Source organism: Nansenia antarctica, assembly GCF_963989245.1.
Source record: "Nansenia antarctica genome assembly, chromosome: 1".
Taxonomy (NCBI): domain Eukaryota; kingdom Metazoa; phylum Chordata; class Actinopteri; order Argentiniformes; family Microstomatidae; genus Nansenia; species Nansenia antarctica.
In genome coordinates this window covers 24,366,154-24,381,063 of record NC_137674.1, presented here as the reverse complement: position 1 = coordinate 24,381,063, position 14,910 = coordinate 24,366,154, and the positions used below count along the sequence as shown (strand labels likewise).

General features: G+C 43.2%; 2 protein-coding genes across 2 annotated transcripts; both read left to right on the top strand.

Moving 5' to 3' along the window:
- Positions 1 to 7,245: 7,245 nt before the first annotated feature.
- On the top strand, positions 7,246 to 7,926 carry nanos1 (nanos homolog 1; the record flags this gene model as incomplete). The annotated part of the gene is made up of 1 exon (XM_080538533.1): positions 7,246 to 7,926. One exon carries the CDS (start codon positions 7,246 to 7,248, stop codon positions 7,924 to 7,926), a length of 681 nt encoding a protein of 226 aa, XP_080394659.1.
- A 3,798-nt stretch (positions 7,927 to 11,724) lies between these two features.
- On the top strand, positions 11,725 to 13,594 carry neff2 (neuronal intermediate filament family member 2; the record flags this gene model as incomplete). Its single annotated transcript, XM_080549654.1, has 3 exons — positions 11,725 to 12,744; positions 13,329 to 13,453; positions 13,543 to 13,594. 3 exons carry the CDS (start codon positions 11,725 to 11,727, stop codon positions 13,592 to 13,594), a joined length of 1,197 nt encoding a protein of 398 aa, XP_080405780.1.
- Between the last annotated feature and the right edge of the window lie 1,316 nt (positions 13,595 to 14,910).

Below are 14,910 nucleotides of genomic sequence, written 5' to 3'. Positions count from 1 at the left end.
GTATGTAATAATTTACCCTGGTTTCCAATGACTGTAGAAAATTGTATCTGTTTATTCTTATATTTTGGATGACTAGACTAGTCGAGAATAAGAATAGACTAGCCATTGATAAACAGAGAGGGTCATATTTCCTTTTCCAATAAAGCAGAGATCAAAAGTTGTGCATGCCCTCTCAAATGATGGCTTACCACTGATGTTCTTAACACATTGATCAATCAAAAAAACTAAGAATTAGCCAATCATCCCATCAATCATGTAATCATTTCAGAATTTCATACCTTTCAGTCACCAATACACATATTTAGACACTATCATCATCTCAACTTTATCATTGTAAATGTGATTTTTGTCCAGACGAGCGTAGTCACACAAGGAACTAATTTCTCTTGGAACATTTAAAAACCTTTGTGAGTAACTTGGAATCAGCCTCATATCGTTCTTGCTCCTGTTTTATATCAAAGTCCCATTATTTTATTCTATTGCTCTGATCAGATTGTATTTAGTCTATTTGTTGTTGTTGTTGATCTGGTGTTTTATTGTGTAATTCTGCTGTTTGTTTTAACTGTCGAAACTCAATGTTTTAAGCTGCTGTCTTGGCCAGGCTTCCCTCGGAAAAGAGATCACTGTGTCTCAATGGGACCGACCTGGTTAAATAAAGGCTAAATAAAATAAAACAAAACAAAACAACGTCCTCCAGTACCCACAGACACAGCTCTATACATACATTAGAATCTCAGAAGAAGGGACGAAAAAGCACAGAAATAGAACTGGCAGTAGCGATAAAAAAACCCACACTTGACGAGGAGGGAGCGCAGACAGGGCAATCAGTGCAGTTGAACTATCTGTGCAACTCATTAGTCACAGGATAACGGCTCCCAGCAATGGGGGATCATAGCTATATTGTGCATGGGGCTGCACATATCAGAATGGTGCATTAACTGCATACAGTTCCTTGGAATATTATCATCACAGCCCAAGAACAAGGCAAACGGGAAGGAACCTCTGCAATCAGAGACAAAGAGTGTATTTCATTAGTAGCGATAATGGTGTGTGCATATCATTACCATAGATAACTAAGATTATTTAGATGAGGGATGAGGTTCTTATAGAGCAGTGGTTGGTATCCATAGTAACCGGACCTTGGCAAACAAAAGAGTCAGCTAGACGAAGAGAATTTTAGAGAGAGAGAGAGAGAGAGAGAGAGGGGGAGAGAGAGGGAGAGAGAGAGAGAGAGAGGCACCACAGAGCCAGAGTGTCCCAGACCAATTTCTTCTGTTCCTACAGTAAGAATCAAGCTGTACACAATAGAATCCACATCCTTTTGAGAGGGGCTCCTTAGATGCCCGTGGAATTCGATTCCTTTATTTGTTTTCAGAGTGGAAATGTGTCCAAAAATATCCAGAATAATTACATGCTAATGAGAGCTAATGCCATATGATGAAACCTAATCACCCAAATGTGGAAATCAATGCAAAGCAAGAAAGCTATTCACCGTGATCCCCGCCCCCCGCCTCATGAATATTACAGCCCCCATGTGCCCTTCTAAGTCAGTCAGTCAAACCTGACTTTGTATGCAAGAGATGAATATACAATATGGGAGCGTTTGACAACAAGGATTGTCTCACAAAAGCAAATACCCAAGCAGCAACCTTGACCTTCTGGAGCCAATCTCATTCATGGTTTATTTTGGAGCTGTCAGTCAAAAGACGGTTTATCTATTGTGAATGTTTTTTTTCTTTTTCCTTTTGGATTCCACACTGCTGAAATCAGTTCCATTGGAGAATATCATCAAAGGGAAATCGTCAACTGTCAACAGATGCAAATGATATGAAGTTCGTTAGAAGCCATTAGATGAAAGCAGATAGGAAGCCATATGGCCAGGCCAGCAGCACACACATCCTAACCCTTTAGTGTTCCACTGTACCATGCATGTACATGCCCAAAGACCCCTTATTCTGAGAGCCTGGAGAGAGAGAGAGAGAGAGAGAGAGAGAGAGAGAGAGAGAGAGAGTGCCCCCTCTGACAGGCATGCTAATGTTGTCTCCCCTGTGTGTCTGGGACTCCTAGGCTGTAATCAGATCACCCTCTTCTGGCCTGAGCTCTTCACAGGGTGGCCCATCTGCCCATCAGCACCGTGGCCGGGCCGGCCGACCGACCCCCCTGTGAAGACCCATCTGTGGTCCTGTGTGGCATCGACCGACCGCCACAACACAAGGCCTGTCCTCCCATGCAGGTCTACAGGGTCACAGTCTGCAGATGGGTTAGCTGAGAGAGGCTATGTATGCAGAGACATGCAGATAAAGAAAGTACCATGTCGTTAGGATGAACTGCATGTCTGTGTGTGTGTGTGTGTGTGTGGGGGGGGGGGGTGGGGGGTGGAGATGACACGTAATGACAAAGATATGTTTAAGTGGCTTGTTGTGACTGACTGCTCAGAGATGTGGAGGTGAAAATAAAAGACACTGCTACCCAGGATAACTGAAATATCACAAGAGACAGCTTTGACAGCTGACTTCAACTGCCTTACATCGGCCTCAGAGATCTCACACTGTCACATACTGTAATTACAGTGTTCATTCCATCCTTTGTACTCACACAAGTGGAACACAGACATGAAACGCACCGCACACATAACGTTAAAGGTAAAGATTTGATAAGTGTAAGCAATGTTGTTGTCGCTGTTACCTGCATTTTTCATGAGCTTCATGAACAATATCGCCTATGGGAAGCATACATACCTTTTATTGTTCCCTGACCTAGTCATGCAGTTTATACACTCGACGTGGCGTGCGTGACAATGGCCCTGTGCGAATTGAAAGTCTCTGATTGCGATAATCACCCACGGAGGAATGTCTCTCTGCATCATTAAAAAGGGATTGCTCCGTTCACTTGGTTCATGGGAAGTGCCTTTGGTTGTCCCGACAAAGGTGCTCCTTGCTGTGGACTCCCAGAGGTGGGGGGGGGCATTAGAGGGGCCCAGTGAATCCCCCCCTAATCCTCTCTGACCTATTGTATAGGTGCACTCAGATCCCTCTGACCACTTCCCGCTTTAATCTCCACATATCTGAAGAAGTTAAACAAGTTTTGTTATTCATGTACGGACCGGTCCGAACCATGCTCTCTCTGCTTTCCACGTTCTAAATGTTGTTTCTAGTTCAATGCTATATACTGTAATGTTGTTTTATTGCACAGAACAATTCCTTGTGGCTTTGAAGAATAAATCAATCCTTTAGTTTAGGGCTATAACCAGACTGGTAAGAAAACCCCTGGTCAACTCATAATTCAAGCAACTGATTTTATGAGAGGATAATATAATAATAAACAGAATTTTATTAGTTTTGATTTGATTTGATCATCCCCATTAGCTAATGCAAAAACATCAGCTCCTCTTCCTGGGGTCCTACACAAAACGTATAACAAAGAAGAAGCCATCAACACGCAAAACAACAAATAACAAAAATAAAATAAAAATAATATATCACTAAGATCTAATGTGAATGGCCATGAGGTGTTGCTTCACTTGTTTTTTTTAAACTAACTTTATTCTGAGTTTAGAGACATGAGGAAGGGAGTTCCATTCAACCATAGCTCTATACAGCACAGAAAAACTTGTTTTGGTTTTTGGAATTGTGTAGTTAGTTACCACTGGTGGCATGTCTGGTGGGGTATGTCTGTGTATGCATTAGAGCTACGTAGTGAGCTTCCTATGCAAACAGTCAGGGGGTTTTAATACATTCATATTGATTACAAATGAAATAAGTGATGCTTTTAACCTCTCATCAACTTTTAGCCAGAAGAGTTCATTCATGCATGTTGTTGTTATTAGCGCTCATTAGTGCACTGAAGGGCGAGCAAGCTGCTATGTTCTCCACCCCTTGTAGCATCCCTAGATTTGTTTTTGTAGTACCTGACCAGACCACCGGGCAGTAATCTTAAGTGTGCTAATACTAGGGTCTGCAGGGCCTGCTTTACTCAGTCGGATGTGCAGGAGAAGAGCATCTCTTGACTACAGATATGTTTCTCCCCATCTTTTGCACCAGTAAATCTATAAGTCTTGACCATGTTAGTTTACAATCTAAAGTTACGCCAAGAAGCTTTGTGTTTTCTGCACTTCCTGTTCAATAGCAACATTGTTCAGTACCAGATTCAGCTGGGGTTTAGAGCTTAATGAGTGTTTTGTTCCAAATACTATGCTCTACAAACGTGTCCTGAACATACCTAAGACTCAGTGATCCAGTTAAATACTATCTGCAGCTCTTTGTTGAGGGCTGAGGTGATTTCCTTAACTGTTGTTGCAGACATGTAGTGAATCATCTGCATACATAGACACACAGGCTTTATTTACAAGCAAGTGGGACTTATTCTTTGTTCCTGTGTCATTTAAGGTGCTTCAGATCTTCTTTCCATCATGTTTTATATCATTAATCATTCCTGGATTCATAATACAATTTCTTCTTCTTTTTGTTCAGTTTACTGAGCTAGTAGTTCCTCAGTTAACAGTATACCTGCCAATCAGATGTGAAGCCAGAACTATTTGCCACTCCTTTTGCCCCACCTCTTTGAACCATGCATTCTTTTAATTCATCATTAACCAAGGAGCGCTAACGGTTAGCTTCTTGACAGGTGCTACACATGCTTATCCATGACTGGAACCAACAGTTCAGTGAAAACGTTTAAGTGCAGTAACTTTAAGTGCAGTGCAGAATCACACGAAGGTTGTCAGTGGTGTCTATCTGTTGAAAAAAACAAAACAGTTTTGATACTGAACTAGGAAATGATGGTTTGGCTTTTTTGTGGGAATACTAAGAAATGGATTGATCTTAAAAAAAAGAAGAAAATAAGAAAGATAGGAGCTTTCTCTAATATTCAAGTACAATGCACTTTCTGTCTTTCTTCTTCATCTGAGAGTAGAACATAACTGATGTGTTTGTGGAGTTGGAAAATCAGTCACAACACTACCAGCAAGGCACTAGTACTAGGAAATGTAGGCTATAGAGAGAGGTATATATCTTTTGTGGGGACCTGGTGCTTACGTATATGTCTATTGGCGGAGGTGGGGGATACACTCTGACTCTTAGAGCCGGTGGCCAGCCATGACAGAGCACTTGACAGGCTGAAAGACATCCCCTAATTTTGAGCTGACCTTCCCTTGTTTAGTATTTCCCTTACTGCTGGTGAGAGGGGGACACGCGTCTGGGGGGGGGTGACTCTCTGAGCTGGGGGGGTTGGGGAGGAGAGAAGCGTGCAGATGGAAAGGACCGTTAGGGACCCAGCCTAGTCCCAGGAGGAGAGGCAGGGGTCGGGGATCAAACCCCCAACTGACACCCCCCACCCTACGTCTGGGGGGGGGGCGGCCTGGTGATCCTGAAGTAACCGCCACTCGGGCCAGGCACATTATTTATATTGTGCAATTAATGCAGCTGTGGGGGGTCTGCTGTCATAGCACAATGCAGTGCAGCTGGCACGTGGCTCTGTATGCCCCCCCCACCCACACACAAACATACAGTATACACACACACACCATTTTGAGAGGTCTTTTAATTAGGGGATTTGTTAATTTCCCATTCAACTTGACATTGATGAATGAGAGGCAGCCTCTGACTATCCCCGTCTCTTTGTGGCCCATCCGCTCCCCCTCAGCAGTACTATCTGGCCATGGGCTGTCTGCTTCCATCTGAGAGCAGGCAGACCTGGAGAGAACCCACAGTACGTAGCATACATTATGATGAAGTGAGACATCTTGATATCTCTATCTTCTTGGTATCTTGAATCTTTGGTATTCCATTGTCAGACATAACTGCTCTTGGGAACATACTGTACCACAGACCTATAGAACGCAGGCTTGCAGACATCACTGCGCCTATAGCCATGTGTCATACTGTCTCCCATGTCATTTTCCATTGTGTTATGGCTGCAATTCATCTTTTAAATGCTCTCATAATTTCCTTTGTGCATGTAAGCTTGAGGTGACCTTGGGACTGGATTGTGGTGTAATATATTCTGCACACATGTCCCTGTGTCCCTTGCTTTCTGTGCTTTGTTCTGTTGCAGTTTATCGTGAAAAAGAGAAGGTTTAATTTGGATACGTGTGATGAATATAACAATTACGAACACGTGTTTCCATTTGTTTGGGATGTTTTATCCTTCTCCACTTCTATTGCTGATAATAATTGTAATACGTCCTAAAATATATGTATGATTTGTATGCAAATCTGTACAAAATCGAGATATTTCTGTAAAATAAAAAAAATCCTGCCAGATCCTCAATCCACACCAAAAAATACACACAACTTGTAAAGATGATTGTGATTGTACTAGCTATTCCTTCATTATCCAAAAATCATAATTGATTGAGGAGTCAGCTCACCTGTTTACATCACACCTTCGTAGGTGACTGGGCCTTCATGATCACACACACACACACACACACACACACACACACACACACACACACACAGACACAGACACAGACACACACACCCACACACACCCACACACACACACACACACACACACACACACACACACACACACACACACACATACACACACACACAAACATTCGGTTTTAATGCATATTAATGATGTTAAACAGCTAAAAACAGGGGACAATGGAGCAGAAAAGGCCGCCTGGCCTTGAACACAAAGCCCTGGACCCAAGGGGCAGAGAACAGGTGCAGAGAGGAGATGACATCTCCGTGTAGAATGGACCACACTGTGTTCATCAGGACAGGCAAGTACTGTATTTTCACAAGCCTATCCATATCCTATTTCAAAATATTCAAAAGTGACATAACAAAAGTAAGGATAATAATCAATGTGTGAGGAGAAACAGGCTCACAATGTAATGATTGATTGTCTTCTTACACGAATTCATTTTGAATTGATCTACAAAATAGGCCTTCGAGGTTTTTTGTTAAACCCTTCCCTATTCTGTATCGCAGGCTAACGCACTCTCTTGGATCACATCACTGCTAGTGAAAGCCCGCTCCACGTTTTTTCAAGAGCGGGCTCTACTAGGCTCTCCAATGCGCCGAGCACCCAACCCCATCATAATAAACTTGGCTTGGTGAGCCCCGCCCCCTTTTTTTATTCTACTGGAACTTATCAGCGCCCGTCTGTAGGGCGTGCATTATATTCACCGAGCAAGCGAGAGGAGAACAGTCCACTCTCTCTACATGCAGAAAGATATTTTTGACCAATTACGCACCTCTTCGCTCTTATCGCTCCAGTAGGTAAGGAAGAATGGATTTCTTAAATCACGACTACTTAGATACGCGCTCTCACACTTTCAATTTTTGGAACGACTACCTCGGCCTGTCGACACTGGTCGCTAAGAACAAGATGAGCAGCACATTCCACAGTCCAAACTCTATAACGGAGTCTCTCAAAGCGACATTGGGCTTAGACGATTCCCCGATATGTTCCTGCGTAAACGGACACGGTGGTGGTGGAGACAGCGGCGGTGGTCACTTGGAATGCTGCTGCCCGTCCCCAAGTTCCCCGCCTATCTCCATCCTCCATCTGAAGGAGCGACTCTCACTTTTCAGCCCTTTCGGAAACCTCTCGAATGACACGCCGCCGACGGACAGGGACGCCGTCTACAGGGGCAGCTTCGGTGGCCTGGACCTGCTCGGCATGGAGAGGAGGCGCAAACAGACGCAGAGGAATAAGCCGGAGCCGAAGATCTGCGTCTTCTGTCGGAATAACGGCGCGCCGGAGGAGGTGTTCGGGTCGCACGTCCTAAAGACGCCAGACGGGAGAGTGGTTTGCCCGATCCTCCGGGCGTATACTTGCCCCCTCTGCAGTGCCAACGGAGACAATGCCCACACTATAAAGTACTGCCCGCTCTCCAAGGACCAGTCAAGCCAGCGAGTTCTGAAGGGAGGGAGAGCGGTGGGTGGGAAGAGACTGAAAATATTCTAAAAAAAGGAAATTGAGATTGCACTGTTTTATGGCTAAATCTATGCCCTAATTCACAACCCACCCCCCCATCCCATGCACACAAAAGCGTCCATTGAGTAGGCTGAAAAATATTTTCATAATATGACATTTTTCTTTCATGTATCTTTCTGGCGTATTATTGGATGAACATTTTATAATATTTTAGTTTGTTTTGTATGATGATTTTTTATTTGGACCAATTGGAGCAATTTGTCAACTCCATCATTGGGTTTTTTGAAGGCGCGTAGGATAATAGCTTCTAACGCAGAGCACGGTGTTCTGTTTTGATGACTTGAAAGAAGGGCGGCCACAAATAGGATTGTATTCCATTACGTGATGAATGAACCAAAGTATACTTCGACAGGAATGAATGACCGTTTGCATGTTCAGTAAAAAAAAAAAAAAGTCAGTGCGTTTCGCCGTTTTGGACCTAGTATAATCACAGTCCAGTTATCTGAACTGTAGGAGAAACAAACGACAGTAGGCTTCTGTATCAATAAAGGTGCCAAAGGGTGCTCTGCTCTGAACGACATGGAGCTTAGAGCAGGTGTGGCCTAATTACACAAACATGCACCCAACACAAAGGAAACATCACTCACTCCCGGATGAAAAATGAATGTTACTTGATTAGCTTTTTGTAATAATGGACTTAATTGTTCTTATACTGCACATGCAAGATGGAAATGTCTTATTGTTGATGGACTGCAGTTTTTGGACAGTTGTTTTCTACCAAAGGAATACAATTTATATGAAATGGGATTTTCTGTATTGTTTAAATATTGTATATTGTTAATTCAGCATCAAATGGCTATACCCCGAAATATATGTTACAGATTTGATCTGAATGCAAGTGCAACAGCTAAGTTGTAGAAGATGATGTAAGGATTGTAAAAGTAACTGTATTAAATAATGTGTTCTTTTTTGCATTCTATATTTGAAGTTTATTTTCTGAATAGTACTATCTAGCCTTTTTTTCCTGTACCAGAATGAATTCTTTGTGATTACCCACATTTAATTTTGAGGTGTGTATATTGTACAATGTTTGGAAAAGGTAATAAAAGCGTGAATGATTTTGAGACAAGTCTATTGTCTTTTTAAACAAAACAAAAAATCTGCTCTGTCTTTTTAAGTGTCTTATTTGTCACTGTCAGTCTATCTATCACAACCGAATGAAGGTGATTTACACAAATGAAAGGCCTTCTACAGATTATCAGGGATAGATATTTGCCTCAGCAGACAGAAAATACAGCAGGCTACTGATATGTTGGATATTAAAAGACCACAGAGTCTATATATACTGTACCTATCAAGATGAATCGCCGTCCTAGAATTTATTTGCAAATCCACAACTAACTAACTAAACTAACATCCACTTAGAGCTCTCCCATTAGGGCTTTTCTGTCACTACACTTCCATGGTTTCTCGCCTCCTCCTACACATTTCATAGAGTGATCAAAGCTGAACATGATTCTAACTTGAATACCAAGCAGATCATTGCAAAAGGCCCTAGACAGTAGCTGTAATGTGTAATGTAATATTGTATTGAACTAAAGCAAAGCGTGGACAGGACAACACAGAGCCTAGGATATGGTCCTTTCTCCTGAGATCCTGAACACATGTGTGCTTGTTGGAACATGCCAGATACCAGGAGAGCCTTTGAGCCACTGCATCTGTGTCTCTCTGCCAAGTAAGTGAGTTTACAGTGCATTTCACCATTTAATACCTAGGTATAAGTGAAATATCTTTGCTTAAATAGTCACATAAGTAGTCCTTATGAGAGTTTGACATAACATTTTTTAATATCAATTGAATTATCAGTGCATTTTGCTTTTGTTTTGTGCTCTCGAAGAATATGACCATTCTGTAGTTCATTGTAGGCTATTTATATTTCAACTGAAAATATTCAACAGAGATTGGGTATTTCGGGAGATTGAACATTGAGGACAGTGTGCTGGTTAGAAATGACCGATTATTTCAGTGTTCAAGTGCCAAATCTCATGACTTATTCATCATAGTCATTCCAATAGGTTCCAATAGTTTAAAGGTGTTTGCTAAGTAACTTTCTAATTGACATTATAAAAGGAAGTGCAACCAGTCTTTTTATGTAAACCTGTAGCAACCACAAGCAGGAGGCCCACAGGATGTACCCTCCTGGACAGTGTTTTCTTTAGCACTGTAAAGACTTGCCGTTTTGAATCAACAAGGCATCAACGTCAGATTGTGGGGCCGTGATATTAGGTGTAATAGAACAGCGCCATCTTGTGGTCAAATCTCTCAATGACAAGTACCTGTACTCCAGAGTACATAGTAGTGTATTATAATGAATGAGGCTGGCATGTGGGATCCAGTGGTGGTTTGGGAGCAGAGAGAGTGATGTGATTTATTTGAAACATTCTCTTGATTTTTCTCTTGATTTTATTATCCAATACAGGATTTTACAGACAGGCAATTCGTGAGCTTAGAATTATAAGGTTCTATCTAAATTTTTGGTCAAAATTGAGTTTTTTACATAACCTGATCCATTAGGTGTTTATTAATGCCTGTGTGGTGTTATTTTTAAAATGTTGACATTTTTGAGTTAGTAATTCATAAAATACAAAAGTTCCATCTCACAAAACATAATGGAATGTAAAAACTTTGACGCTCAATATCTCTGAACTACCCTAAACGGAGATAGAACCTTATGATTCTAAGATCACAAATTGCTTGATTGATCAATTGCTGCACAGACAGACAGTTCCTTGGTGTCAGCTGAAACACGGCAGCCAGTCTCCCCCGTGTTGTCGGTGTGTGGACACACAGAGGTCTTCACACTGACAGATCAGTGGCAGAACTTCTGTGACTCATCGCTTTTACTATTAAAATAGATAGATAGCCCAGATAGCCCAGAAATGCTGGAGTTGTGTTTTTAGATAACAGGCCAGTATGTCTGCCAAGGCATTGAGATAACAATATAGACATGAGTGAGGATAGATATTGACAGACAATATTATTATTATGTCCACTATAAAGTAACACATTTAATCAACATGGTATTTTGTCAAATAATGTTAAATACCTCAAATGAAAGAGACTCAGTTTTGTACACTGATAGACTGTACCGTTTATCTGTGAATATATACACACAAAGAAATGTAGGCTACTGACCTAGTATTTTAAGGATATTAGGCTGACAGGATACCCTGTTTGATTAACAGTTGCAGATATTCATTTTCTCTCTCTAAAGATCCTGTTTCAAGTCCTCGACCGCAGGACACCAACAAAAAGACAGATGTGTGTGTGTGTGTGTGTGTGTGAATTTCACGATGTAAAACATTGCAGCACGTGTGTGAAGGTTGCTCTTTGAAACTCTTTGCTCACGATAGTGATTGACTAACAGAACAGCCTCTGTACAAAATATAATTACAGTAACAATCACTAACATATATGTCTTTAGGGATAGATAGGAAAACTGCCCTTCCACAGCCCGTATGCGTATCAATGCTGAGTGTGAGACAGAGAACCAACCTTCCTTACCTCACTGCAGCAGCCTCTGATTGGCTGGGTTAGGTGCTGACAGTCCTGATGCATGTCTCTAGGGGGGGAGGAGGTGGGGGCAAGCCTGGCGGTATAAAAGCCACGGCTCTGCAGCATCACTGAGCTGGTGCAGTGCAAAAACGCATCACCTTCACCGATGGTGTGCAGAACAAGGGGGACTTAAAGAAACTTCAGAAAAAAAAATCAACAAAAAATTTCCATAAACCAAAAAATACAAAAAAAACAACCAACCAAAAATCCATCATGAGCTACGACCCTTGCATCTCCTACCGTCGCCCTTGGGACAGCTACAGAGGCTCCCGATCCTCCACCACCAAACTCTCCATGTCCTCCACCCTCTACTCCTCCTCCTCTCCCCGCGGCCTGCTGTCTGGGAAGAGGACCCTGCGGCCGACCTCCTCCTCCTCCCTGCCCGATGCCTCCGACCGGATGGACCTGGCCCAGGCCAGCTCCGTCAACACGGAGCTACTGGGCCTGCGAGCCCAGGAGAAGGAGCAGCTGGTGGGCCTGAACGACCGCTTCGCCACCTACATCGACAAGGTGAGGCACCTGGAGCAGCAGAACAGGGCCCTCCTGGCCGAGCTGGAGGCCATGCGGCGGAAACAGAGCGATCCGTCCCGTCTGCAGGCTCTCTACGAGGGGGAGCTGCGGGGCCTGAGGGCCATGATCGACGCCGAGAGCAGTGACAAGATGCGGATGGAGTCGGAGAGGGACTACCTGCGCGACGTCTACATGCAGCTGAAGGAGCGGTACGAGGAGGAGGCGCGCCAGCGTCTGGATGCCGAGGAGGCGCTGCACAGGGCCAGGGAGGACGCCGGCAGGGCCGTGCTCTCCAACTGCGACACGGAGGCCAACGTGGTCTCTCTGGCCGAGGAGATCAACTTCCTGAAGAAGGTGTTTGCGGAAGAGCAAGTAGAGCTCCAGGCCCAGCTCCAGGCAGCCAACATTAGCGTGGATGTGGAGATGACACGGCCTGACCTCTCCAGCGCCCTCCGGGAGATCCGCGTCCAGTACGAACGGCTGGCCAACAAGAACATGCAAGCCGCCGAGGACTGGTACCGGACCAAGTTCGCGGGCGTGGCGGAGATGGCGAGTAAGAACAACGAGGCCGTCCACGCCATCCGAGAGGAGACCCTGGAATATCGGCGGTTGCTCCAGTCCCGCTCGTCGGAGATCGAGGCGTTACGGAACGTCATCGAATCCCTTCACAAACAACTGGAAGAGCTGGAGGAGACGCAAGGGAAAGAGGTGGTCAAGTACCAGGTACATGGACCGATAAAATGTGGATCCGATATTGGAGAGAGGTGCTCATACATAGTATGGTCTTGGTAGAACACGTTTAATGTGTCAGTCAGAGTGTCTACTAGGATACCTTGTCTAGTCTGAAGGGCGATGGGATGGGAGGGCAAAATGGGTCTCCAGAGAGGTAGATGGAGGACGTATTGGCTAAAGCATAATGTGACAAATTAAAATCACTAATAGGTAATAGGAACTCCTTCTTCTTTCTGAGGAGTTCATTTTGTCCTTGGACAATGGACACAGTGTCCATTGCTGCTATGAGAACACCTCAAATTCTCTCTGCACCAGACTCCCCCCCCCCCCCCTCTGAAATTGTATAGAGGCAGCGTATTCAGAGAACATGAGGTGATGCTCACCTCTGCAAGGTAGAGCCGAAACTACAGAGGAAGGAAGGTCACAGTAAAGCTGTATCTGTATACCTGCTTGTATCAGCATGTTGGGTTTGATTTCAAATGCAATTGTATGCCCTTGATATTGTTCATGTTAGCTGATAGCTCGGTTGTTTGGATATATCTGAGTTCTGTTACATGGTTGTGGTTTTCCTCTAGGTGAGGATAAATGATTTGGAGAGGGATATCAACGATGCCAAGCAGGAGATGGCACGCTACCTGAGGGAGTATCAAGACCTCCTCAATGTTAAGATGGCCCTTGACATTGAGATAGCTGCATACAGGTAAGCTAACCATGACTTGGATTTATTTATATCACTCATTTTGATATGATACTGATATGACCAATACATTGATATTTTTTTCTCCACAGGAAACTCCTGGAGGGCGAAGAATTCCGGCTGAACTTCTCCACTCTTAACTAAACCTTAAACCCTAAAACCCTATGCCCCTAGCTCTACCATACCCCCCCCCCCTCCCCCTCCTTTACCTAAAACCTAACTTTTTACATCCTACTTTACCAGAATTTCCCAACGCAACCTCCCCAAAAACCTCCCTCCCTAATCTGTGCCCCAAATCAACTCAACCCCCACCTGAAGCTCATTCTTACGAAGACAGATGCGCCCTTGTTCTTACGCAAGAGGTCCACCATAAAGTCCCCCTTCTTCTCCACACGTTCTGATGACATCATACACCACCAAGATGGCAAACAGAAAAATTCTGAGAGGCTGCACTGCATTTAGTCACATTGCTCAACTAGAGACAGCAATATTCTTTTGAGAGAGTTCCCTTCCATGGTTATCAGCTAAACTCCAAGCAACGGCTTAGCATTTTTGGCTAACCCTAACCCCCCAAACCCCATTGTGCAAACATTTAACCAATTGTTTGTAAAGGAGGACTATATTCAAAGTTAATTTTTAGTTTTAGATGCTTGGAATTTATCTGTTTTCCCAATGATGCGAGAAACCTGCAGCGTACTGATTTGGAACTCTGTCAACAGGATACTGTTCTGCTCCCATGGTTACGTAGCAGTAGTCAGCGAACCAGTAACCTTACAAGTTATTTTTCCCACTGTGGGACAGTTACTCATTTCGTTTTCTGTGTTGTTCTTCCTTGATATTTGCATTCACTTACCATGAGCTTCAGTTAGTTAAATATGAGAGTTAGTTAATTTTGGTTTACCTATTTGACAGATTATTCATTAATCCAAATTCTAAACCAAACATTTTCTTTCAACGTGAGAAGCTCTGAATATGGAAATATCAGGGAAGACAAAATAAGGCATTGTTACTGGTTTCTCTATGTGAACTTAGAGATGTGTCTGACAGCTTCTTAGCCATGTTCTGTTCTGTAGGCTCGTTCAAACCTACAAGCTAAATTAATGAAACTGAAGGTAACTAACCTGGTAACTGCAGATTTTTTTGGTGCACATGCCACTGTTAGATCTGAATTGTGCATTAAATCTGTGAAACTATACGAACTCTGCACCTTATACGCTAGGTAAACCTGTGCCAGCAACTTGCTGAATAAAAAAACATAACTGAAGTGCAAATAAGTGCCTGTATTATTATTATTATTATTATTATTATTATTATTATTATTATTGTAATGGGTTTTAGACATGTGATTAAATCAATGTACTGTCATACTGTAGGCAAACTGCATGTACACATGTTGTGCAAGTGGCTCCCTACGTGCTGAATACTGAATAGTCAAGTGGGACTACAGAATGCTACAGTAT